The following is a 23,794-nucleotide window of genomic DNA, read 5'->3' on the forward strand; positions in this document are numbered from 1 at the left end:
TTGTCAGTATGTAGACTGGGTCTAGTGTGTTATTAGTATGTAGACTGTGTCTCTAGTGTGTTTTCAGTATGTAGACTGTCTCTAGTGTGTTATTAGTATGTAGACTGTGTCTCTAGTGTGTTGTCAGTAGGTAGACTGTCTCTAGTGTGTTGTTAGTAGATAGACTGTCTCTAGTGTGTTGTCAGTAGGTAGACTGTGTCTCTAGTGTGTAGTTAGTATGTAGACTGTGTCTCTAGTGTGTTGTCAGTATGTAGACTGTGTCTCTAGTGTGTTGTTAGTATATAGACTCTGTGTATTGTTGTTGTCAGTATGTAGACTGTTACTAGTGTGTAGTTAGTATGTAGACTGTGTCTCTAGTGTGTTGTCAGTATGTAGCCTGTGTCTCTAGTGTGTTGTCAGTAGGTAGACTGTGTCTCTAGTGTGTTGTCAGTAGGTAGACTGTGTCTCTAGTGTGTTGTCAGTAGGTAGACTGTGTCTCTAGTGTGTTGTCAGTATGTAGCCTGTGTCTCTAGTGTGTTGTTAGTATATAGACTTTGTCTCTAGTGTGTTTGTCAGTATATAGACTGTCTCTACTGTGTTGTCAGTAGGTAGACTGTCTCTAGTGTGTTGTCAGTATGTAGACTGTCTCTAGTGTGTTGTCAGTAGGTAGACTGTGTCTCTAGTGTGTTTTCAGTATGTAGACTGTCTCTAGTGTGTTATTAGTATGTAGACTGTGTCTCTAGTGTGTTGTCAGTAGGTAGACTGTCTCTAGTGTGTTGTTAGTAGGTAGACTGTCTCTAGTGTGTTGTCAGTAGGTAGACTGTGTCTCTAGTGTGTTGTCAGTATGTAGACTGTCTCTAGTGTGTTGTCAGTAGGTAGACTGTCTCTAGTGTGTTGTCAGTAGGTAGACTGTGTCTCTAGTTTGTTGTCAGTGTGTAGACTGTGTCTCTAGTGTGTTGTCAGTATGTAGACTGTTACTAGTGTGTTGTCAGTATGTAGACTGTTACTAGTGTGTTGTCAGTAGGGAGACTGTTACTAGTGTGTTGTCAGTATATAGACTGTTACTAGTGTGTTGTCAGTATGTAGACTGTGTCTCTAGTGTGTTGTCAGTATATAGACTGTTACTAGTGTGTTGTCAGTATATAGACTGGGTCTCTAGTGTGTTGTCAGTAGGTAGACTGTCTCTAGTGTGTTGTCAGTAGGTAGACTGTGTCTCTAGTGTGTTGTCAGTAGGTAGACTGTGTCTCTAGTGTGTTATCAGTAGATAGGCTGTGTCTCTAGTGTGTTGTCAGTATGTAGACTGTGTCTCTAGTGTGTTGTCAGTATGTAGTCTGTTACTAGTGTGTTGTCAGTAGGTAGACTGTGTCTCTAGTGTGTTATTAGTATGTAGACTGTTACTAGTGTGTTGTCAGTAGGTAGACTGTGTCTCTAGTGTGTTATTAGTATGTAGACTGTGTCTCTAGTGTGTTGTCAGTATGTAGACTGGGTCTAGTGTGTTATTAGTATGTAGACTGTGTCTCTAGTGTGTTTTCAGTATGTAGACTGTCTCTAGTGTGTTATTAGTATGTAGACTGTGTCTCTAGTGTGTTGTCAGTAGGTAGACTGTCTCTAGTGTGTTGTTAGTAGGTAGACTGTCTCTAGTGTGTTGTCAGTAGGTAGACTGTGTCTCTAGTGTGTTGTCAGTATGTAGACTGTCTCTAGTGTGTTGTCAGTAGGTAGACTGTCTCTAGTGTGTTGTCAGTAGGTAGACTGTGTCTCTAGTTTGTTGTCAGTGTGTAGACTGTGTCTCTAGTGTGTTGTCAGTATGTAGACTGTTACTAGTGTGTTGTCAGTATGTAGACTGTTACTAGTGTGTTGTCAGTAGGGAGACTGTTACTAGTGTGTTGTCAGTATATAGACTGTTACTAGTGTGTTGTCAGTATGTAGACTGTGTCTCTAGTGTGTTGTCAGTATATAGACTGTTACTAGTGTGTTGTCAGTATATAGACTGGGTCTCTAGTGTGTTGTCAGTATATAGACTGGGTCTCTAGTGTGTTGTCAGTAGGTAGACTGTGTCTCTAGTGTGTTGTCAGTAGGTAGACTGTGTCTCTAGTGTGTTATCAGTAGATAGGCTGTGTCTCTAGTGTGTTGTCAGTATGTAGACTGTGTCTCTAGTGTGTTGTCAGTATGTAGTCTGTTACTAGTGTGTTGTCAGTAGGTAGACTGTGTCTCTAGTGTGTTATTAGTATGTAGACTGTTACTAGTGTGTTGTCAGTAGGTAGACTGTGTTTCTAGTGTGTTATTAGTATGTAGACTGTGTCTCTAGTGTGTTGTCAGTATGTAGACTGGGTCTAGTGTGTTATTAGTATGTAGACTGTGTCTCTAGTGTGTTTTCAGTATGTAGACTGTCTCTAGTGTGTTATTAGTATGTAGACTGTGTCTCTAGTGTGTTGTCAGTAGGTAGACTGTCTCTAGTGTGTTGTTAGTAGATAGACTGTCTCTAGTGTGTTGTCAGTAGGTAGACTGTGTCTCTAGTGTGTAGTTAGTATGTAGACTGTGTCTCTAGTGTGTTGTCAGTATGTAGACTGTGTCTCTAGTGTGTTGTTAGTATATAGACTCTGTGTATTGTTGTTGTCAGTATGTAGACTGTTACTAGTGTGTAGTTAGTATGTAGACTGTGTCTCTAGTGTGTTGTCAGTATGTAGCCTGAGTCTCTAGTGTGTTGTCAGTAGGTAGACTGTGTCTCTAGTGTGTTGTCAGTAGGTAGACTGTGTCTCTAGTGTGTTGTCAGTAGGTAGACTGTGTCTCTAGTGTGTTGTCAGTATGTAGCCTGTGTCTCTAGTGTGTTGTTAGTATATAGACTGTGTCTCTAGTGTGTTGTCAGTATATAGACTGTCTCTACTGTGTTGTCAGTAGGTAGACTGTCTCTAGTGTGTTGTCAGTATGTAGACTGTCTCTAGTGTGTTGTCAGTAGGTAGACTGTGTCTCTAGTGTGTTTTCAGTATGTAGACTGTCTCTAGTGTGTTATTAGTATGTAGACTGTGTCTCTAGTGTGTTGTCAGTAGGTAGACTGTCTCTAGTGTGTTGTTAGTAGGTAGACTGTCTCTAGTGTGTTGTCAGTAGGTAGACTGTGTCTCTAGTGTGTTGTCAGTATGTAGACTGTCTCTAGTGTGTTGTCAGCAGGTAGACTGTGTCTCTAGTGTGTTGTCTCTATGTAGACTGTGTCTCTAGTGTGTTGTCAGTATATAGACTGTTACTAGTGTGTTGTCAGTATATAGACTGGGTCTCTAGTGTGTTGTCAGTATATAGACTGTTACTAGTGTGTTGTCAGTAGGTAGACTGTCTCTAGTGTGTTGTCAGTATGTAGACTGTTACTAGTGTGTTGTCAGTATATAGACTGGGTCTCTAGTGTGTAGTTAGTATGTAGACTGTGTCTCTAGTGTGTTATTAGTATGTAGACTGTGTCTCTAGTGTGTTGTCAGTAGGTAGACTGTCTCTAGTGTGTTGTCAGTAGGTAGACTGTCTCTAGTGTGTTGTCAGTAGGTAGACTGTGTCTCTAGTGTGTTGTCAGTATGTAGACTGTCTCTAGTGTGTTGTCAGTAGGTAGACTGTCTCTAGTGTGTTGTCAGTAGGTAGGCTGTTACTAGTGTGTTGTCAGTATGTAGACTGTTACTAGTGTGTTGTCAGTATGTAGACTGTGTCTCTAGTGTGTTGTCAGTATGTAGACTGTTACTAGTGTGTTGTCAGTATATAGACTGTTACTAGTGTGTTGTCAGTATATAGACTGTGTCTCGTGTGTTGTCAGTAGGTAGACTGTCTCTAGTGTGTTGTCAGTAGGTAGACTGTGTCTCTAGTGTGTTGTCAGTATGTAGACTGTCTCTAGTGTGTTGTCAGTAGGTAGACTGTGTCTCTAGTGTGTTGTCAGTATGTAGACTGTCTCTAGTGTGTTGTCAGTAGGTAGACTGTGTCTCTAGTGTGTTGTCAGTATGTAGACTGTCTCTAGTGTGTTGTCAGTATGTAGACTGTTACTAGTGTGTTGTCAGTATATAGACTGTGTGTATTGTTGTTGTATGTGTCTGTGAGTGTTAGTGACATCTGTCCACCCCTGTCCTGTTGCAGGTGGACTACCAGGGTCAGGTGGTGAGGCTGATCAGGGTGAGGAACCCCTGGGGACAGGTGGAGTGGACTGGGGCCTGGAGCGACAAGTGAGTCTCCACTACCTCTACCTCTAACCCTTACATTAACACTGCTATAACAGAACCACTACTTCCACATAACCAAACCTGAACCAACAGATTGTCACCACAAACCTGAAGCTTGCATAACACATAATGTCTGATCCATTCCCTTAGTTTCCCTCTCAACCCTCTAGGTGGTTTCCCTCTCAACCCTCTAGGTGGTCTCCGTTTCTTCCCTTACTTTCCATCTCAACCCTCTAGGTGGTCTCCGTTTCTTCTCTTAGTTTCCATCTCAACCCTCTAGGTGGTCTCCGTTTCTTCCCTTAGTGTCCATCTCAACCCTCTAGGTGGTCTCCAGCTCAACCCTCTAGGTGGTCTCCGTTTCTTCCCTTAGTGTCCATCTCAACCCTCTAGGTGGTCTCCAGCTCAACCCTCTAGGTGGTCTCCAGCTCAACCCTCTAGGTGGTCTCCGATTCTTCCCTTAGTGTCCATCTCAACCCTCTAGGTGGTCTCCATCTCAACCCTCTAGGTGGTCTCCAGCTCAACCCTCTAGGTGGTCTCCAGCTCAACCCTCTAGGTGGTCTCCAGCTCAACCCTCTAGGTGGTCTCCGTTTCTTCCCTTAGTTTCCATCCCAACCCTCTAGGTGGTCTCCGTTTCTTCTCTTAGTTTCCATCTCAACCCTCTAGGTGGTCTCCAGCTCAACCCTCTAGGTGGTCTCCGTTTCTTCCCTTAGTTTCCATCTCAACCCTCTAGGTGGTCTCCGTTTCTTCTCTTAGTTTCCATCTCAACCCTCTAGGTGGTCTCCGTTTCTTCTCTTAGTTTCCATCTCAACCCTCTAGGTGGTCTCCGTTTCTTCCCTTAGTTTACATCTCAACCCTCTAGGTGGTCTCCGTTTCTTACCTTAGTTTCCATCTCAACCCTCTAGGTAGTCTCCGTTTCTTCCCTTAGTTTCCAGCTCAACCCTCTAGGTGGTCTCCGTTTCTTCCCTTAGTTTCCATCTCAACCCTCTAGGTGGTCTCCATCTCAACCCTCTAGGTAGTCTCCGTTTCTTCCCTTAGTTTCCATCTCAACCCTCTAGGTGGTCTCCGTTTCTTCTCTTAGTTTCCATCTCAACCCTCTAGGTGGTCTCCGTTTCTTCCCTTAGTTTCCATCTCAACCCTCTAGGTGGTCTCCATCTCAACCCTCTAGGTGGTCTCCGTTTCTTCTCTTAGTTTCCATCTCAACCCTCTAGGTGGTCTCCGTTTCTTCCCTTAGTTTCCAGCTCAACCCTCTAGGTGGTCTCCGTTTCTTCCCTTAGTTTCCATCTCAACCCTCTAGGTAGTCTCCGTTTCTTCCCTTAGTTTCCAGCTCAACCCTCTATCTATGTGGTCTCCGTTTCTTCCCTTAGTTTCCAACTCAACCCTCTAGGTGGTCTCCATCTCAACCCTCTAGGTGGTCTCCGTTTCTTCCCTTAGTGTCCAGCTCAACCCTCTAGGTGGTCTCCGTTTCTTACCTTAGTTTCCATCTCAACCCTCTAGGTAGTCTCCGTTTCTTCCCTTAGTTTCCAGCTCAACCCTCTAGGTGGTCTCCGTTTCTTCCCTTAGTTTCCATCTCAACCCTCTAGGTGGTCTCCATCTCAACCCTCTAGGTAGTCTCCGTTTCTTCTCTTAGTTTCCATCTCAACCCTCTAGGTGGTCTCCATTTCTTCTCTTAGTTTCCATCTCAACCCTCTAGGTGGTCTCCGTTTCTTCCCTTAGTTTCCATCCCAACCCTCTAGGTGGTCTCCGTTTCTTCTCTTAGTTTCCATCTCAACCCTCTAGGTGGTCTCCAGCTCAACCCTCTAGGTGGTCTCCGTTTCTTCCCTTAGTTTCCATCTCAACCCTCTAGGTGGTCTCCGTTTCTTCTCTTAGTTTCCATCTCAACCCTCTAGGTGGTCTCCGTTTCTTCTCTTAGTTTCCATCTCAACCCTCTAGGTGGTCTCCGTTTCTTCCCTTAGTTTACATCTCAACCCTCTAGGTGGTCTCCGTTTCTTACCTTAGTTTCCATCTCAACCCTCTAGGTAGTCTCCGTTTCTTCCCTTAGTTTCCAGCTCAACCCTCTAGGTGGTCTCCGTTTCTTCCCTTAGTTTCCATCTCAACCCTCTAGGTGGTCTCCATCTCAACCCTCTAGGTAGTCTCCGTTTCATCTCTTAGTTTCCATCTCAACCCTCTAGGTGGTCTCCGTTTCTTCTCTTAGTTTCCATCTCAACCCTCTAGGTGGTCTCCGTTTCTTCCCTTAGTTTCCATCTCAACCCTCTAGGTGGTCTCCATCTCAACCCTCTAGGTGGTCTCCGTTTCTTCTCTTAGTTTCCATCTCAACCCTCTAGGTGGTCTCCGTTTCTTCCCTTAGTTTCCAGCTCAACCCTCTAGGTGGTCTCCGTTTCTTCCCTTAGTTTCCATCTCAACCCTCTAGGTAGTCTCCGTTTCTTCCCTTAGTTTCCAGCTCAACCCTCTATGTGGTCTCCGTTTCTTCCCTTAGTTTCCAACTCAACCCTCTAGGTGGTCTCCATCTCAACCCTCTAGGTGGTCTCCGTTTCTTCCCTTAGTGTCCAGCTCAACCCTCTAGGTGGTCTCCGTTTCTTACCTTAGTTTCCATCTCAACCCTCTAGGTAGTCTCCGTTTCTTCCCTTAGTTTCCAGCTCAACCCTCTAGGTGGTCTCCGTTTCTTCCCTTAGTTTCCATCTCAACCCTCTAGGTGGTCTCCATCTCAACCCTCTAGGTAGTCTCCGTTTCTTCTCTTAGTTTCCATCTCAACCCTCTAGGTGGTCTCCGTTTCTTCTCTTAGTTTCCATCTCAACCCTCTAGGTGGTCTCCGTTTCTTCCCTTAGTTTCCATCTCAACCCTCTAGGTGGTCTCCATCTCAACCCTCTAGGTGGTCTCCGTTTCTTCTCTTAGTTTCCATCTCAACCCTCTAGGTGGTCTCCGTTTCTTCCCTTAGTTTCCAGCTCAACCCTCTAGGTGGTCTCCGTTTCTTCCCTTAGTTTCCATCTCAACCCTCTAGGTAGTCTCCGTTTCTTCCCTTAGTTTCCAGCTCAACCCTCTATGTGGTCTCCGTTTCTTCCCTTAGTTTCCAACTCAACCCTCTAGGTGGTCTCCATCTCAACCCTCTAGGTGGTCTCCGTTTCTTCCCTTAGTGTCCAGCTCAACCCTCTAGGTGGTCTCCGTTTCTTCCCTTAGTTTCCATCTCAACCCTCTAGGTGGTCTCCGTTTCTTCCCTTAGTTTCCATCTCAACCCTCTAGGTGGTCTCCGTTTCTTCCCTTAGTGTCCAGCTCAACCCCCTAGGTGGTCTCCATCTCAACCCTCTAGGTAGTCTCCATCTCAACCCTCTAGGTAGTCTCCGTTTCTTCCCTTAGTGTCCATCTCAACCCTCTAGGTGGTCTCCAGCTCAACCCTCTAGGTGGTCTCCATCTCAACCCTCTAGGTAGTCTCCGTTTCTTCCCTTAGTTTCCATCTCAACCCTCTAGGTGGTCTCCGTTTCTTTCTTAGTTTCCATCTCAACCCTCTAGGTGGTCTCCGTTTCTTCCCTTAGTTTCCAGCTCAACCCTCTAGGTGGTCTCCAGCTCAACCCTCTAGGTGGTCTCCGTTTCTTCCCTTAGTGTCCAGCTCAACCCCCTAGGTGGTCTCCATCTCAACCCTCTAGGTAGTCTCCATCTCAACCCTCTAGGTAGTCTCCGTTTCTTCCCTTAGTGTCCATCTCAACCCTCTAGGTGGTCTCCAGCTCAACCCTCTAGGTGGTCTCCATCTCAACCCTCTAGGTAGTCTCCGTTTCTTCCCTTAGTTTCCAGCTCAACCCTCTAGGTAGTCTCCAGCTCAACCCTCTAGGTGGTCTCCGTTTCTTCCCTTAGTTTCCATCTCAACCCTCTAGGTGGTCTCCGTTTCTTCTCTTAGTTTCCAGCTCAACCCTCTAGGTGGTCTCCGTTTCTTCCCTTAGTTTCCAGCTCAACCCTCTAGGTGGTCTCCGTTTCTTCCCTTAGTTTCCATCTCAAACCCTCTAGGTAGTCTCCGTTTCTTCCCTTAGTTTCCAGCTCAACCCTCTAGGTGGTCTCCATCTCAACCCTCTAGGTAGTCTCCGTTTCTTCCCTTAGTTTCCAACTCAACCCTCTAGGTGGTCTCCGTTTCTTCCCTTAGTGTCCATCTCAACCCTCTAGGTGGTCTCCGTTTCTTCCCTTAGTTTCCAGCTCAACCCTCTAGGTGGTCTCCGTTTCTTCCCTTAGTTTCCAGCTCAACCCTCTAGGTGGTCTCCAGCTCAACCCTCTAGGTGGTCTCCGTTTCTTATTAGTGGTCTGTTCTTGTGTCCCTGTATGTGTCCAGTTCTCCTGAGTGGGATGAGTTGGATCCAACTGAGAGAGAGGACCTGCATCTACAGATGGAGGATGGAGAGTTCTGGTAGGACTGGGCTTACTGTAATTTCATCAGATAGTCATAGTGCTGAGTGGGTTAACTGTAATTCCATCAGATAGTCATAGTGCTGAGTGGGCTTACTGTAATTCCATCAGCTAGTAATAGTGCTGAGTGGGCTTACTGTAATTCCATCAGCTGGTAATAGTGCTGAGTGGGCTTACTGTAATTCCATCAGCTAGTAATAGTGCTGAATGGGCTTACTGTAATTCCATCATCTAGTAATAGTGCTGAGTGGGCTTACTGTAATTCCATCAGCTAGTAATAGTGCTGAGTGGGCTTACTGTAATTCCATCATCTAGTAATAGTGCTGAGTGGGCTTACTGTAATTCCATCATCTAGTAATAGTGCTGAGTGGGCTTACTGTAATTCCATCATCTAGTCATAGTGCTGAGTGGGCTTACTGTAATTCCATCATCTAGTCATAGTGCTGAGTGGGCTTACTGTAATTCCATCAGCTAGTAATAGTGCTGAGTGGGCTTACTGTAATTCCATCAGCTAGTAATAGTGCTGAGTGGGCTTACTGTAATTCCATCAGCTAGTAATAGTGCTGAGTGGGCTTACTGTAATTCCATCAGCTAGTAATAGTGCTGAGTGGGCTTACTGTAATTTCATCAGCTAGTAATAGTGCTGAGTGGGCTTACTGTATTTCCATCAGCTAGTAATAGTGCTGAGTGGGCTTACTGTAATTCCATCAGCTAGTAATAGTGCTGAGTGGGCTTACTGTAATTCCATCAGCTAGTAATAGTGCTGAGTGGGCTTACTGTAATTCCATCAGCTAGTAATAGTGTTGAGTGGGCTTACTGTAATTCCATCAGCTAGTAATAGTGTTGAGTGGGCTTACTGTAATTCCATCAGATAGTCATAGTGCTGAGTGGGCTTACTGTAATTCCATCATCTAGTAATAGTGTTGAGTGGGCTTACTGTAATTCCATCATCTAGTAATAGTGCTGAGTGGGCTTACTGTAATTCCATCATCTAGTAATAGTGTTGAGTGGGCTTACTGTAATTCCATCAGATAGTCATAGTGCTGAGTGGGCTTACTGTAATTCCATCATCCAGTAATAGTGTTGAGTGGGCTTACTGTAATTCCATCATCTAGTAATAGTGTTGAGTGGGCTTACTGTAATTCCATCATCTAGTAATAGTGTTGAGTGACTCTCACAGTTCAAACCTGATATTTGAATCATGTTTCGGCCTCCATCGGGCTTCATCAGAAATAGGCAAACAGCTAATAATAATAATAACAATAATAATAATAATAATAATAATAGTAATTTATTACACACACTACCGTTCAAAAGTTTGGGGTCACTTAGAAATATCCTTATTTTTTAAAGAAAAGCAACAAAAAAATATAATTATAATATCATCAAATGGATCAGAAATACAGTGTGGACATTGTTAATGTATAAATGAGTATTGTAGCTGGAAACGGCAGATTTTTTATGGAATATCTACATAGGTGTACAGAGGTCCATTATCAGCAACCATCACTCCTGTGTTCCAATGGCACGTTGTGTTAGCTAATCCAAGTTTATCATTTTAAAAGGCTAATTGATCATTAGAAAACCCTTTTGCAATTATGTTAGCACAGCTGAAAACTGTTCTGATTAAAGAAGCAATAAAACAGTGTAGTTGTAGACTAGTTGAGTATCTGGAGCATCAGCATTTGTGGGTTCGATTACAGGCTCAAAGTGGCCAGAAACAAAGACCTTTCTTCTGAAACTCGTCAGTCTATTCTTGTTCTGAGAAATGAAGGCTATTCCATGCGAGAAATTGCCAAGTAACTGAAGATCTCGTACAACGCTGTGTACTACTCCCTTCACAGAACAGAGCAAACTGGCTCTAACCAGAATAGAAAGAGGAGTGGGAGGCCTCGGTGCACAACTGAGCAAGAGGGCAAGTACATTACAGTGTCTAGTTTGAGAAACAGATGCCTCACAAATCCTCAATTGTCAGCTTCATTAAATTGTACCCGCAAAACACCAGTCTCAACGTCAACAGTGAAGAGGCGACTCCGGGATGCTGGCCTTCTAGGCAGAGTTGCAAAGAAAAAGCCATATCTCAAGGGGCGGCGGACTATGTATTTCTGTAAATACCAGCTGATGCACGATATGTAAGGAAGTCTCGAGCTATTGCTCACCTGAGGTAGAGTTTCTCATGATAAGCTGTAGACCACACTATCTACCGAGAGAGTTCATCTGTATTTTTTGTTGCTGTGTACATACCACCACAGTTAGAGGCTGGCACTATAACACGGAACCCAAACCGGCTGCGCGCCATCGTGCATAATTTCTTTTGTCCCCCCCACACCAAGCGCGATCACGACACGCAGGTTAAAATATCAAAACTCTGAACCAATGACATTAATTTGGGAACAGGTCGAAAAGCATTAAACATGTATGGCAATTTAGCTAGTTAGCTCATATTTAGCTAGTTAGCTCATATTTAGCTAGTTAGCTCATATTTAGCAAGTTAGCTCATATTTAGCTAGCTTGCTGTTGATAGCTAATTTGTCCTATTTAGCTAGCTTGCTGTTGATAGCTAATTTGTCATATTTAGCTAGCTTGCTGTTGATAGCTAATTTGTCCTATTTAGCTAGCTTGCTGTTGCTAGCTAATTTGTCCTATTTAGCTAGCTTGCTGTTGCTAGCTAATTTGTCATATTTAGCTAGCTTGCTGTTGCTAGCTAATTTGTCCTGGGATATAAACATTGAGTTGTTATTTTACCTGAAATGCACAAGGTCCTCTACTCCAACAATTAATCCACACATACAACGGCCAACCGAATCCTTTCTAGTCATCTCTCCTCCTTCCAGGCTTTTTCATCTTTGAACTTATATGGTGATTGGCATCTACACTTTCATAGTATTACCACGACAACCGGCAAAACATTTGTCTTTCAATCACCCACGTGGGTATAACCAATGAGGGGATGGCACGTGGGTACCTGCTTCTATCAACCAATGAGGAGATGGGAGAGGCAGGACTTGCAACGTGATCTGCGTCAGAAATAGAAATGACTTCTATTTTAGCCCTCGGCAACGCAGATGCTCGTTGGCGCGCGCGAGCAGTGTGGGTGCAATGATTGAATAACATGGATTTCTACATTTACTTTGCGATGCTCGCGCGCGCGACATGTCCGGTCTGGTCAGCATGTAAGACAGCATTGAATGAATGAACAGCTGTATTCTGCCATAAGCAGACAAGAAAACGCTCACGCAGAGGTGGTGCTACTAGTAGCCAAGGACTTTAATGCAGGGAAACTTAAATCCGTTTTACCAAATTTATGTGCAACCAGAGGGAAAAAAATGCTGGACCACCTTTACACCACACACAGACCACCATAGCGCCTGTGCCCAAGAATACTAAGGTAACCTGCCTAAATGACAACCTACCCGTGACACTCACGCCTGTAGCCACGAAGTGCTGTGAAAGCCTGGTCATGGCTCACATCAACCCCAGACCCACTCCAATTTGCATACCGCCCCAACAGATCCACAACTGCCCTTTCCCACCTGGACTAAAGGAACACCTATGTGAGAATGCTAATCATTGACTACAGCTCAGCGTTCAACACCATAGTGGCGGCAGATAGCCTAGTGGTTAGAGCGTTGGATTTGTAACCGAAAGGTTGCCAGATCGAATCCCTGAGCTGACAAGGTAAAAATATGTCATCCTGCCCCCCTGAACAAGCAGTTCAAATCAAATCAAATCAAATTTTATTTGTCACATACACATGGTTAGCAGATGTTAATGCGAGTGTAGCGAAATGCTTGTGCTTCTAGTTCCGACAATGCAGTGATAACCAACAAGTAATCTAACTAACAATTCCAAAACTACTGTCTTATACACAGTGTAAGGGGATAAGGAATATGTACATAAGGATATATGAATGAGTGATGGTACAGAGCAGCATACAGTAGATGGTATCGAGTACAGTATATACATATGAGATGAGTATGTAGACAAAGTAAACAAAGTGGCATAGTTAAAGTGGCTAGTGACATAAGAATGCAGTCGATGATCTAGAGTACAGTATATACATATGCATATGAGATGAATAATGTAGGGTAAGTAACATTATATAAGGTAGCATTGTTTAAAGTGGCTAGTGATATATTTACATCATTTCCCATCAATTCCCATTATTAAAGTGGCTGGAGTTGGGTCAGTGTCAATGACAGTGTGTTGGCAGCAGCCACTCAATGTTAGTGATTGCTGTTTAACAGTCTGATGGCCTTGAGATAGAAGCTGTTTTTCAGTCTCTCGGTCCCAGCTTTGATGCACCTGTACTGACCTCGCCTTCTGGATGATAGCGGGGTGAACAGGCAGTGGTTCGGGTGGTTGATGTCCTTGATGATCTTTATGGCCTTCCTGTAACATCGGGTGGTGTAGGTGTCCTGGAGGGCAGGTAGTTTGCCCCCGGTGATGCGTTGTGCAGACCTCACTACCCTCTGGAGAGCCTTACGGTTGAGGGCGGAGCAGTTGCCGTACCAGGCGGTGATACAGCCCGCCAGGATGCTCTCGATTGTGCATCTGTAGAAGTTTGTGAGTGCTTTTGGTGACAAGCCGAATTTCTTCAGCCTCCTGAGGTTGAAGAGGCGCTGCTGCGCCTTCTTCACGACGCTGTCAGTGTGAGTGGACCAATTCAGTTTGTCTGTGATGTGTATGCCGAGGAACTTAAAACTTGCTACCCTCTCCACTACTGATCCATCGATGTGGATAGGGGGTGTTCCCTCTGCTGTTTCCTGAAGTCCACAATCATCTCCTTAGTTTTGTTGACGTTGAGTGTGAGGTTATTTTCCTGACACCACACTCCGAGGGCCCTCACCTCCTCCCTGTAGGCCGTCTCGTCGTTGTTGGTAATCAAGCCTACCACTGTTGTGTCGTCCGCAAACTTGATGATTGAGTTGGAGCGTGCATGGCCACGCAGTCGTGGGTGAACAGGGAGTACAGGAGAGGGCTCAGAACGCACCCTTGTGGGGCCCCCGTGTTGAGGATCAGCGGGGAGGAGATGTTGTTGCCTACCCTCACCACCTGTGGGCGGCCCGTCAGGAAGTCCAGTACCCAGTTGCACAGGGCGGGGTCGAGACCCAGGGTCTCGAGCTTGATGACGAGCTTGGAGGGTACTATGGTATTGAATGCCGAGCTGTAGTCGATGAACAGCATTCTCACATAGGTATTCCTCTTGTCCAGGTGGGTTAGGGCAGTGTGCAGTGTGGTTGAGATTGCATCGTCTGTGGACCTATTTGGGCGGTAAGCAAATTGGAGTGGGTCTAGGGTGTCAGGTAGGGTGGAGGTGATATGGTCCTTGACTAGTCTCTCAAAGCACTTCATGATGACGGAAGTGAGTGCTACGGGGCGGTAGTCGTTTAGCTCAGTTACCTTAGCTTTCTTGGGAACAGGAACAATGGTGGCCCTCTTGAAGCATGTGGGAACAGCAGACTGGTATAGGGATTGATTGAATATGTCCGTAAACACACCGGCCAGCTGGTCTGCGCATGCTCTGAGGCGCGGCTGGGGATGCCGTCTGGGCCTGCAGCCTTGCGAGGGTTAACACGTTTAAATGTCTTACTCACCTCGGCTGCAGTGAAGGAGAGACCGCATGTTTTCGTTGCAGGCCGTGTCAGTGGCACTGTATTGTCCTCAAAGCGGGCAAAAAGTGATTTAGTCTGCCTGGGAGCAAGACATCCTGGTCCGTGACTGGGCTGGGTTTCTTCTTGTAGTCCGTGATTGACTGTAGACCCTGCCACATGCCTCTTGTGTCTGAGCCATTGAATTGAGATTCCACTTTGTCTCTGTACTGACGCTTAGCTTGTTTAATAGCCTTGCGGAGGGAATAGCTGCATTGTTTATATTCGGACATATTACCAGACACCTTGCCTGATTAAAAGCAGTGGTTCGCGCTTTCAGTTTCACGCGAATGCTGCCATCAATCCACGGTTTCTGGTTTGGGAATGTTTTTATCGTTGCTATGGGAACGACATCTTCGACGCACGTTCTAATGAACTCGCACACCGAATCAGCGTATTCGTCAATATTTCCATCTGACGCAATACGAAACATGTCCCAGTCCACGTGATGGAAGCAGTCTTGGAGTGTGGAGTCAGCTTGGTCTGACCAGCGTTGGACAGACCTCAGCGTGGGAGCCTCTTGTTTTAGTTTCTGCCTGTAGGCAGGGATCAGCAAAATGGAGTCGTGGTCAGCTTTTCCGAAGGGGGGGCGGGGCAGGGCCTTATATGCGTCGCGGAAGTTAGAGTAACATTGATCCAAGGTTTTACCACCCCTGGTTGCGCAATCAATATGCTGGTAAAATTTAGGGAGTCTTGTTTTCAGATTAGCTTTGTTAAAATCCCCAGCTACAATGAATGCAGCCTCCGGATAAATGGTTTCCAGTTTGCAAAGAGTTAAATAAAGTTCGTTCAGAGCCATCGATGTGTCTGCTTGGGGGGGATATATACGGCTGTGATTATAATCGAGGAGAATTCTCTTGGAAGATAATGCGGTCTACATTTGATTGTGAGGAATTCTAAATCAGGTGAACAGAAGGATTTGAGTTCCTGTATGTTTCCTTCATCACACCATGTCTCGTTAGTCATGAGGCATACGCCCCCGCCACTCTTCTTACCAGAAAGATGTTTGTTTCTGTCGGCGCGATGCGTGGAGAAACCCGTTGGCTGCACCGCCTCGGATAGCGTCTTCCCAGTAAGCCATGTTTCTGTGAAGCAGAGAACGTTGCAGTCTCTGATGTCCCTCTGGAATGCTACCCTTGCTCGGATTTCGTCAACCTTGTTGTCAAGAGACTGGACATTGGCAAGAAGAATGCTGGGGAGTGGTGCGCGATGTGCCCTTTTTCGGAGTCTGACCAGAACACCGCCTCGTTTCCCTCTTTTTCGGAGTCGTTTCCTTGGGTCGCTGCATGCGATCCATTCCGTTGTCCTGTTTGTAAGGCAGAACACCGGATCCGCGTCGCGGAAAACATATTCTTGGTCGTACTGATGGTGAGTTGGCGCTGATCTTATATTCAGTAGTTCTTCTCGACTGCATGTAATGAAACCTAAGATGACCTGGGGTACTAATGTAAGAAATAACACGTAAAAAAACAAAAAACTGCATAGTTTCCTAGGAACGCGAAGCGAGGCGGCCATCTCAGTCGGCGCCGGAAGTAGAGTTAAATCCACTGTTCCCCTGAACAAGCAGTTAAATCCACTGTTCCTAGACCAGTTAACCCACTGTTCCTAGACCAGTTAACCCACTGTTCCTAGAACAGTTAACCCACTGCTCCTAGACCAGTTAACCCACTGTTCCTAGACCAGTTAACCCACTGCTCCTAGACCAGTTAACCCACTGTTCCTAGACCAGTTAACCCACTGTTCCTAGACCAGTTAACCCACTGCTCCTAGACCAGTTAACCCACTGTTCCTAGACCAGTTAACCCACTGTTCCTAGACCAGTTAACCCACTGCTCCTAGACCAGTTAACCCACTGTTCCTAGACCAGTTAACCCACTGTTCCTAGACCAGTTAACCCACTGCTCCTAGACCAGTTAACCCACTGTTCCTAGACCAGTTAACCCACTGTTCCTAGACCAGTTAACCCCACTGTTCCTAGACCAGTTAACCCACTGTTCCTAGACCAGTTAACCCACTGTTCCTAGACCAGTTAACCCCACTGTTCCTAGACCAGTTAACCCACTGTTCCTAGACCAGTTAACCCACTGTTCCTAGACCAGTTAACCCACTGTTCCTAGACCAGTTAACCCACTGTTCCTAGACCAGTTAAATCCACTGTTCCTAGACCAGTTAACCCACTGTTCCTAGACCAGTTAACCCACTGTTCCTAGACCAGTTAACCCACTGTTCCTAGACCAGTTAACCCACTGTTCCTAGACCAGTTAACCCACTGTTCCCCTGAACAAGCAGTTAAATCCACTGTTCCCCTGAACAAGCAGTTAAATCCACTGTTCCTAGACCAGTTAATCCACTGTTCCTAGACCAGTTAACCCACTGTTCCTAGACCAGTTAACCCACTGCTCCTAGACCAGTTAACCCACTGTTCCTAGACCAGTTAACCCACTGTTCCTAGACCAGTTAACCCACTGCTCCTAGACCAGTTAACCCACTGTTCCTAGACCAGTTAACCCACTGTTCCTAGACCAGTTAACCCACTGTTCCTAGACCAGTTAACCCACTGTTCCTAGACCAGTTAAATCCACTGTTCCTAGACCAGTTAACCCACTGTTCCTAGACCAGTTAACCCACTGTTCCTAGACCAGTTAACCCACTGTTCCTAGACCAGTTAACCCACTGTTCCTAGACCAGTTAATCCACTGTTCCTAGACCAGATAATCCACTGTTCCTAGACCAGTTAAATCCACTGTTCCTAGACCAGTTAACCCACTGTTCCTAGGCCGTCATTGAAAATAAGAATTTCTTCTTAACTGACTTGCCTAGTTAAATAAAGGTCAAATAAAAAATTGTGCCCTCAAAGCTCATCAATAAGCTAAGGACCCTGGGACTAAACACTTCCCTCTGCAACTGGATCCTGGGTGCGTGCTCGGCCCCCTCGGGTGCGTGCTCGGCCCCCTCCTATACTCCCTGTTCACTCATGACTGCACGGCCAGGCACGACTCCAACACCATCATTAAATTTGCCGATGACCTATAGGGAGGAGGTCAGCGACCTGGCCGTGTGGTGCCAGGACAACAACCTCTCCCTCAATGTGATCAAGACTAAGGAGATGATTGTGGACTACAGGAAAAAGAGGCCGAGCACACCCCCATTCTTATCGACGGGGCTGTAGTGGAGCAGGTTGAGAGCTTCAAGTTCCTTGGTGTCCACATCACTAACAAACTATCATGGTCCAAACACACCAAGACAGTCGTGAAGAGGGCACGACAAAACCTATTCCCCCTCAGGAGACTGAAAAGATTTGGCATGGGTCCTCAGAATCTCAAAAGGTTCTACAGCTGCACCATCGAGAGCTGGTTGCATCACTGCCTGGTATGGCCACTGCTCAGCCTCCGACCGCAAGGCACTACAGAGGGTAGTGTGAACAGTCCAGTACATCACTGGGGCCAAGCTTCCTGCCATCCAGGACCTCTATACCAGGCGGTGTCAGAGGAGGGCCCTAAAAATGGTCAAAGACTCCAGCCACCCAAGTCATAGACTGTTCTCTCTGCTACCGCACGGCAAGCGGTACCGGAGCACCAAGTCTAGGTCCAAGAGGCTTCTAAACAGCTTCTAACCCGAAGCCATGCGACTCCTGAACATCTAATCAAATGGCTAACCAGACTATTGGCATTGCCCCCCCCCTCTTCTATGCTGCTGCTACTCTCTGTTATTATCTATGCATAGTCACTTTAATAACTCTACCTACATGTACATATTACCTCAATTACCTTGAAACCGGTGCCCCCTGTATATAGCCTCCACATTGACTCTGTACCGGTACCCCCTGTATATAGCCTCCACATTGACTCTGTGCCGGTACCCCTGTATATAGCCTCCACATTGACTCTGTGGTACCCCCTGGTACCCCACATGTCTGTACCGGTATATAACCTCCACATTGACTCTGTACCCCCTGTACCCCCTCCACATATATAACCTCCACATTGACTCTGTACTGGTACCCCTGTATATAGCCTCCACATTGACTCTGTACTGGTACCCCCTGTATATAGCCTCCACATTGACTCTGTACCGGTACCCCCTGTATATAGCCTCCACATTGACTCTGTACCGGTACCCCCTGTATATAGTCTCCACATTGACTCTGTACTATAATACCCTGTATATAGTCTCCACATTGACTCTGTACTGGTACCCCCTGTATATAGCCTCCACATTGACTCTGTACCGGTACCCCCTGTATATAGTCTCCACATTGACTCTGTACCGGTACCCCCTGTATATAGCCTCCACATTGACTCTGTACCGGTTCCCCCTGTATATAGCCTCCACATTGACTCTGTACTGGTACCCCCTGTATATAGCCTCCACATTGACTCTGTACCGGTACCCCCTGTATATAGCCTCCACATTGACTCTGTACCGGTTCCCCCTGTATATAGCCTCCACATTGACTCTGTACCGGTTCCCCCTGTATATAGCCTCCACATTGACTCTGTACCGGTACCCCCTGTATATAGCCTCCACATTGACTCTGTACTGGTACCCCCTGTATATAGCCTCCACATTGACTCTGTACCGTAACACCCTGTATATAGCCTCCACATTGACTCTGTACCGGTTCCCCCTGTATATAGCCTCCACATTGACTCTGTACCGGTTCCCCCTGTATATAGCCTCCACATTGACTCTGTACCGGTTCCCCCTGTATATAGCCTCCACATTGACTCTGTACCGGTACCCCTGTATATAGCCTCCACATTGACTCTGTACCGGTACCCCCTGTATATAGCCTCCACATTGACTCTGTACCGGTACCCCTGTATATAGCCTCCACATTGACTCTGTACCGGTACCCCCTGTATATAGCCTCCACATTGACTCTGTACCGGTACCCCCTGTATATAGCCTCCACATTGACTCTGTACCGGTACCCCCTGTATATAGCCTCCACATTGACTCTGTACAGGTACCCCCTGTATATAGCCTCCACATTGACTCTGTACAGGTACCCCCTGTATATAGCCTCCACATTGACTCTGTACAGGTACCCCCTGTATATAGCCTCCACATTGACTCTGTACCGGTTCCCCCTGTATATAGCCTCCACATTGACTCTGTACAGGTACCCCCTGTATATAGCCTCCACATTGACTCTGTACTGGTACCCCCTGTATATAGTCTCCACATTGACTCTGTACCGTAATACCCTGTATATAGCCTCCACATTGACTCTGTACCGGTACCCCCTGTATATAGCCTCCACATTGACTCTGTACCGTAATACCCTGTATATAGCCTCCACATTGACTCTGTACCGTAATACCCTGTATATAGCCTCCACATTGACTCTGTACCGTAATACCCTGTATATAGCCTCCACATTGACTCTGTACCGTAATACCCTGTATATAGCCTCCACATTGACTCTGTACCGGTACCCCCTGTATATAGTCTCGCTATTGCTATTTCACTGCTGCTCTTTAATTTCTTGTTACCTTTATCACTTATTCTTATCCATATTTTTTTGAAACTGCATTGTTGGTTAAGGGGCTCGTAAGTAAGCATTTCACTGTAAGGTCTGCAACTTGTATTCTGCATTTTACTGTAAGTTCCTTGGCGTTCACATCAACATCAAACGTTGCATTCGGCTACACGTGACTAATAACACTAGATCTGGTGTTAGGATTATGTTGTGACTAATACCACTAGATCTGGTGTTAGGATTATGTTGTGACTATGTTATATTCCCTGTAGGATGACGTTCCAGGAGTTCCTGAGGCAGTTTTCCCGCCTGGAGATCTGCAACCTGACGGCGGACGCTCTGAGCGAGGACGGCCTCAGCCACTGGAACACCATCAAGTTCCACGGCATGTGGAGGCGGGGGAGTACCGCCGGGGGCTGCCGCAACCACCCCAGTGAGTCACACACAGTTGACTAGTACATATGTTTACATAGCAGAACACATAGAACATACCAGAACACATAGAACATACCAGAACACATAGAACATACCAGAACACATAGAACATACCAGAACACATAGAACATACCAGAACACATAGCACATACCAGATCACATAGAACATACCAGAACACGTAGAACATACCAGAACACATAGAACATACCAGAACATGTATAACACATAGAACATACCAGAACACATAGAACATACCAGAAGACATATAACATACCAGAACACGTAGAACATACCAGAACACGTAGAACATACCAGAACATGTAGAACATACCAGCACACGTAGAACACATAGAACATACCATAACACATAGAACATACCAGAACACATAGAACATACCAGAACACATAGAACATACCCCAACATGTAGAACATACCAGAACACGTAGAACATAACAGAACACATAGAACATACCAGAACACACAGAACATACCAGAACACACAGAACATACCAGAACACGTAGAACATACCAGAACACATAGAACATACCAGAACACGTAGAACATACCAGAACACGTAGAACACATAGAACATACCAGAACACATAGAACATACCAGAACACGTAGAGCATACCAGAACACGTAGAACATACCAGAACACGTAGAACACATAGAACATACCAGAACACGTAGAACATACCAGAACACGTAGAACATACCAGAACACGTAGAACATACCAGAACAGGTAGAACATACTAGAACACATAGAACATACCAGAACACATAGAACATACCAGAACACATAGAACATACCAGAACACGTAGAACATACCAGAACACGTAGAACATACCAGAACATACCAGAACACATAGAACATACCAGAACACATAGAACATACCAGAAGACATATAACATATCAGAACACGTAGAACATACCAGAACACGTAGAACATACCAGAACATGTAGAACATACCAGAACACGTATAACATACCAGCACACGTAGAACACATAGAACATACCATAACACATAGAACATACCAGACCACGTAGAAGATACCAGAACACATAGAACATACCAGAACACATAGAACATACCAGAACACATAGAACATACCAGAACACACAGAACACATAGAACATACCAGAACACATAGAACATACCAGATGACATATAACATACCAGAACACATAGAACATACCAGAACACATAGAACATACCAGAACACATAGAACATACCAGAAGACATATAACATACCAGAACACGTAGAACATACCAGAACACATAGAACATACCAGAACACGTAGAACATACCAGAACACGTAGAACATACCAGAACACGTAGAACATACCAGAAGACATATAACATACCAGAACACGTAGAACATACCAGAACACTTAGAACATACCAGAACACATAGAACATACCAGAACACGTAGAACATACCAGATCACGTAGAACATACCAGAACACATAGAACATACCAGAACACTTAGCATATTTACAGGAGATTTACAGGAGAAGATAGGGAAAGGGGGATACCTAGTCAGTTGTACAACAGAATGCATTCAACTGAAAGGTGTCTTCCACATTTAACCCAACCCCTCTGAATCAGAGAATACCGAGGTAGCCGGGGAATGCAGGAAGGAACCACCCCAGTGAGTCAGAATCACATACCAGAACACAGAATATATGTGTCCAGATTTCTCTATTGGGGCCTAAAGTCAAATATAAGTGATTTGCTTATTGCTACAAAAGTACAGACTCTGAGCATCTACATGTTATATATACCACTGTGGTTGGAGGAAACATGGGGAAGGCATGCTGCTTTAAAAGTTGATACATGAATCATCCCATTTAGGAGACAAGTTGAAGGAAATGCCCTTTTAAAAGATTTTCACACCTCAAGTTTTCACACCTCATAGAGAGCTCGTTGTTGAATTAAACCCATTCAGCATCGTTCACACCCTCTTAAGCCTTAGCCCCACCCATCTCTTAAGCCTTAGCCCCACCCATCTCTTAAGCCTTAGCCCCACCCATTTCTTAAGCCTTAGCCCCACCCATTTCTTAAGCCTTAGGCCCACCCACACATCTAATCGCATGTGAGTCAGCGTGGCATTGTCCTCCAGAAACTAGTCTCTCTGCTTTTAAACCCAGCTAAATTCAGGGCCATAAACTAGTCTCTCCTACTTTTAAAACCCAGCTAAATTCAGATGCCAGAAACTAGTCTCTCCTACTTTTAAACCCAGCTAAATTCAGGGCCAGAAACTAGTCTCTCCTACTTTTAAACCCAGCTAAATTCAGGGCCAGAAACTAGTCTCTCCTACTTTAAACCCAGCTAAATTCAGTGCCAGAAACTAGTCTCTGCTTTTAAACCCAGCTAAATTCAGGGCAGCAATATTTTTAAGAGCTGTAGCAACACTTTGACAGTTGTCCATAGCTTTCCAAAAATCCACTGTAGCAAAGATCATCTACCTACTGACCAGGGAAAAGCCCATTCTGTTATAGACAGAAACCTGTGACATGACAGACCAATCAGGACTCACCACCCCATTATCTCAGCCAATCTTGACTAGCCGGAAAGCATCCTGTCTTTCTCCCTGTATAGCTCAGTACTTTCTCCTTGGCTAAACTAGATTAATCAGTTAACATGTCTATTCATATAAACAGATCCCAGACCAGTTAAGGCACATGAAAGTTCACATGTTCAAGAAAGCATTTCGGCAATAAACACATATTTTTTCTTTTCAAACGGCCCTACTGTGAAGTAGAGTCCAAAGCCTCGGATGCTGTACCTAATCACATTTACAGTCAACATAACACCATCCCAGACCATGAAGAACAGTTCAGATATGATGTTTAATAAATACTTTTATTTTTTATTTCTTTCACCTTTATTTAACCAGGTAGACCAGATCACCTTTATTTAACCAGGTAGACCAGATCACCTTTATTTAACCAGGTAGACGCCAGATCACCTTTATTTAACCAGGTAGACCAGATCACCTTTATTTAACCAGGTAGGCCAGATCACCTTTATTTAACCAGGTAGACACCAGATCACCTTTATTTAACCAGGTAGGCCAGATCACCTTTATTTAACCAGGTAGACACCAGATCACCTTTATTTAACCAGGTAGACCAGATCACCTTTATTTAACCAGGTAGACCAGATCACCTTTATTTAACCAGGTAGACACCAGATCACCTTTATTTAACCAGGTAGACCAGATCACCTTTATTTAACCAGGTAGGCCAGATCACCTTTATTTAACCAGGTAGACACCAGATCACCTTTATTTAACCAGGTAGGCCAGATCACCTTTATTTAACCAGGTAGACACCAGATCACCTTTATTTAACCAGGTAGACCAGATCACCTTTATTTAACCAGGTAGACCAGATCACCTTTATTTAACCAGGTAGACCAGACCACCTTTATTTAACCAGGTAGACCAGATCACCTTTATTTAACCAGGTAGACCAGATCACCTTTATTTAACCAGGTAGACCAGATCACCTTTATCTAACCAGGTAGACCAGATCACCTTTATTTAACCAGGTAGACCAGATCACCTTTATTTAACCAGGTAGACCAGATCACCTTTATTTAACCAGGTAGACCAGATCACCTTTATTTAACCAGGTAGGCCAGATCACCTTTATTTAACCAGGTAG

The 23,794-nt window shown here is 45.2% G+C and overlaps 1 protein-coding gene across 1 annotated transcript in view; it reads left to right on the forward strand.

The window, feature by feature from the left end:
* LOC115126269 (calpain-1 catalytic subunit-like) overlaps positions 1–23,794 on the forward strand; it is a 104,489-nt gene that overhangs the window by 53,011 nt on the left and 27,684 nt on the right. The window contains exons 11-13 of the mRNA XM_065002338.1: positions 4,078–4,163; positions 8,467–8,541; positions 19,949–20,109. Coding sequence (XP_064858410.1) covers positions 4,078–4,163; positions 8,467–8,541; positions 19,949–20,109 — 322 coding nt within the window. The remainder of the gene's footprint in view (positions 1–4,077; positions 4,164–8,466; positions 8,542–19,948; positions 20,110–23,794) is intronic.

The sequence above is a fragment of the Oncorhynchus nerka genome, linkage group LG16 (assembly GCF_034236695.1).
Source record: "Oncorhynchus nerka isolate Pitt River linkage group LG16, Oner_Uvic_2.0, whole genome shotgun sequence".
NCBI classification, from domain to species: Eukaryota; Metazoa; Chordata; class Actinopteri; order Salmoniformes; family Salmonidae; genus Oncorhynchus; species Oncorhynchus nerka.